The sequence below is a fragment of the Aedes aegypti genome, chromosome 2 (assembly GCF_002204515.2).
Source record: "Aedes aegypti strain LVP_AGWG chromosome 2, AaegL5.0 Primary Assembly, whole genome shotgun sequence".
NCBI classification, from domain to species: Eukaryota; Metazoa; Arthropoda; class Insecta; order Diptera; family Culicidae; genus Aedes; species Aedes aegypti.
This window is the reverse complement of record NC_035108.1, coordinates 115,797,919-115,801,498: the sequence shown is the minus strand read 5'-3', so window position 1 is coordinate 115,801,498 and position 3,580 is coordinate 115,797,919. Positions and strand designations below refer to the sequence as shown.

At 34.5% G+C, this 3,580-nt stretch overlaps 1 protein-coding gene across 1 annotated transcript; it reads left to right on the top strand.

The window, feature by feature from the left end:
- The first annotated feature begins 1,409 nt into the window (after positions 1-1,409).
- LOC5563842 (G8 domain-containing protein DDB_G0286311) lies at positions 1,410-2,400 on the top strand. The gene is made up of 2 exons (XM_001648106.2): positions 1,410-1,559; positions 1,617-2,400. The coding sequence occupies exons 1-2, from the start codon at positions 1,539-1,541 to the stop codon at positions 2,289-2,291; spliced, it is 696 nt and encodes a 231-aa protein (XP_001648156.1). The 5' UTR covers positions 1,410-1,538; the 3' UTR covers positions 2,292-2,400.
- The last annotated feature ends 1,180 nt before the right edge of the window (positions 2,401-3,580 follow it).

Sequence of the window (3,580 nt, the reverse complement as noted above, 5' to 3'; positions counted from 1 at the left end):
CAGTATACGATAAACAGTCTCTCATAATGTGCAGCATGTTATGATAGTTACAGAGAGCGATACGTGAGAGATTCTCTCAATTTTCTCAGGATTCAATCCCTGTGTTTTAGACATCGTACCGAAAAAAATGATTTTTTTGTGGGAAAATCAAATAGATTCCGGAAAATACCTGTGATGTGTAATGAAAAGGCTTTCAACATTCTACTAATATAACGATAGAGGCTAGAGTACATGCGTGATACTTTGTACAGGAGAAATTTAATGTTGTAAATTTTATCTAGTTTCAACATGCAAGTTTATTGATGTAGTACACAAAAACTACTATTTCTAAAAATGTATATTGTTATGAATTATGTGTAATAATATGTTCCCTAATATATGAATTATAAATTTTAGTAATATCAGCGTTATTAGCTGAAATATTTCACAAAACATATTTTTCCGTTTTGACCCAATCTCACCCCATAGACCCATTGTCACCCCCATCGACGGTAACAATATTCCCACATATACCAAAAGTACTTTATTTGAAACCTTCAAGTAGACATGCTGTCATGATGAGTGCGGTTCCACTTAATTGATCAGATGAAGTTAAATATCTAGAGCACTGGCTAGATGAAAATTTAACTTTCAAAAATCACATCGAGGGCATTCAAGCAAAATGTTACAAATATATAAAATGTCTTTATCCCCTTATTAACAGAAAATCAAAACTTTGTCTCAAGAAAAAGCTTTTGATCTCCAAACAAATTTTCAGGCCAGCCATGTTGTATACTGTACCAATATGGACTAGTTGTTGTAATACCAGGGAGAAAGCTCTTTAGAGGATTCAAAATAATATTTTGAAAATGATTTTGAAGCTCCCTCCCTGGTATAGTACTAATGAATAACATAGAATATCCAATGTTGAAACATTGGAGCAAATGTCGAATAAAATTATTAGCTAATCATTTTAAACAAAAATCGTTGTAATCCTCTGATGCCACAATACAAGAGTTACATAGTTATGTGATGTTAGGTTAAGTTAATTGAAAGCGTGTTTTTTTGTTCTCTTAAAAGCAGGTGAAATCAACTCACCTGTAAAAAATTGAACTGCTACGGAAAATTAAATGTAATATGTTTTTAACAAAATGTTAATATAAGCTTAATTTATTTTTACCAAATTAGGAAGATAGTTTTGTCTCACATAAAACACCTAGATATAAGAAATAAATGTAATGTTTGAAATGGTACTGATACAAGATTCTAAATTGTAAATTCTAAATTCTTCTAAAACGAATGACGGGCTTCTTAGCTTAACAGAATCACACCACTTTACGGTACATCTACGTACACTAGTGAGACATACTTTCATTTGATATCACATCACATTTGTGATGCACGATTTGAACTAACAGACTGATTATCACTGAGTCTTGAAGATCAAATCAATCAGTTCATTCCCATCTTGCCTCGGGTAATGTACAGTTTCTTTCTCCTAACGCGTATCCCATTTCAGTATAGTTACCAGAATACGTTATAATTTTATATAAACTAAAATGTATCTACAGATATTAACGGTAAACTAATACATTAGTATAAAATTCTCAAATCAATAACTATCGTCCCAATTACAGATAACAGCATGTCTGTCGACACTGTCAATTGCAAGTCCACTGCCAATCAACGAACTCAACCCGACAATAGCTAACATAGAGAACTATTTCGGAAACTTGGCAAAATCTTTGATTTTCAGACGCGCAGTCAATTCAACGGAGAAGTATCAATCCGCGGATGGCCTTACGCAAGTGGTGATCCAACCTGCTGCAACGACAAATCTACAGGAAATTTTGTTCCATCCAACCAACCAGCATTTGGTGGCCCAGAACGAGACCGAGGTTTTCAGCAATGGAACGAGCAAAGTACTTGTGGCCAAAGTTGATCTCGTCACTGAAGTTACAGAGATTCAGAAAACTTCTGAAACGACGTCTCCAGTATCCACCACAACGACCTCAGATCAAGCCGCGCCTAAATCGCCAACATCGACCATACAGGTCTTGAAAGCCATTCCTTCCTCAGTCGTGGCAGGAACGACCGAATCTACCACTACTTTGGCTAATTTGTCGACAAAATCGATTAGCACCCCAAATTCGACGCCACATGTTGCAATCGTCACACCGGCAGTGAGTGAGGTGGTAAATGCGACTTCCAGACCCACTACAACTGCGGAGCCCGAATCCGAATCGAAGGAGATTCGGGACAAGGTCAAGGAGGTAGAAGCCGAGCCAGTCATTTTGACTGTTGGCGTGTGAAATTATCACCTTTTAACAATATGTAATTTATAACAACCAATGTATTTTGATAAGGAAATTGTTTGTAATAAATATATTACGATTCAGGCGTATTAGCTCTAAGATATAACTCAACTTTATTTTTAAGAGATCAAAACGTTAGAAGCGTAGACGTCCAGTAGGAGATTGTTGAAGAATATTTTTAGGACTTTTTTGGGAATTCTGTATGTATATTTTTCATGATTTTCTCCGGAGATCCAACTGCTCAAATTTTTTTTTCAGATATTACTCCACAGATTTCTTCAGGTGGTTATTTAGTGATCCTTACGGACTTCCTAAGGAATCCCCCAAGAGTTTTGTTTTAGATACAATCAAAAATTTGTCTAAGGATAACCACATAAATTGTATCAGAGATTCCATCAGGAATTTCTCCAATGATTTTTTCATATATTTTTCTATTCTATTCTATTCTATTCTATTCTATTCAAAGTGCTTGCACAGCCAATATTGAATAGCATCCTGGAATTACCTAGGTATTTTCTTGTCAACATTAATATTAAGCCACTATGGTAAGTTAAGTCAGTTGTAAATATATCTAATTATAACAACGGTAAAAATAATATACTAATTGGGAACAGTTTGGCCAACTTTTCGATTGTTTTTGTATTTTTTTTTTTCAGTGCTATTACGTAATTCTAATATGGATTAGGGGAAGACGGGGTAAGACCGCCTGCCTAAGCAATTTAATTCATATCTCAAAATCAAGAATCAATGAATCCTTTTTCGACGCAACATGTCGTTTTTTGAAGCCTTAGACATGATCAAAAAATATCAAAGGTGTTGTATTTGTAAAAATGTATTTCTTGAAGCTTGAAAAAGTGATGTCTTATTATGATTATTTTTAATAACGAGGTCCCAGCCACGGGATAAAAGCGACAATCACATTTTTTGTACATATTTTCTACATTGATTAAAGGGGATTTTGAAGCATTTTTAGAGTTGATTAATTAAAAAAAAACTTAGATATATACATGTCATAACCTTGAGACACGCATATTTTGGAAAAATATGCCGATTTGACTTGTATTTTTAACAAAATTGAGTTCATTTGACTTGAGTAGTAATGTTCAACGTAGTTTCAATCAAAATGATTTAGAAATTGTATTTGGTATAAATTAGGGGTGGCAGTCTTACCCCATCAACAGTGGTCGGTTTTACCCCGCTTGCGCAATTTTCATTAGGGCCTTATTTCAAAGCTAAATACAGTTAACTCTCCCTTACTCGATATTGAAGGGACCGAGATACAGAAC

Excerpts from the sequence above, each read along its gene's own strand:
- LOC5563842 (XM_001648106.2), top strand. The coding sequence starts at position 1,539 with ATGTATCTACAGATATTAACG. Across the intron at positions 1,560-1,616 it reads TGTATCTACAGATATTAACG|ATAACAGCATGTCTGTCGAC; the intron begins GTAAACTAATAC and ends TCCCAATTACAG.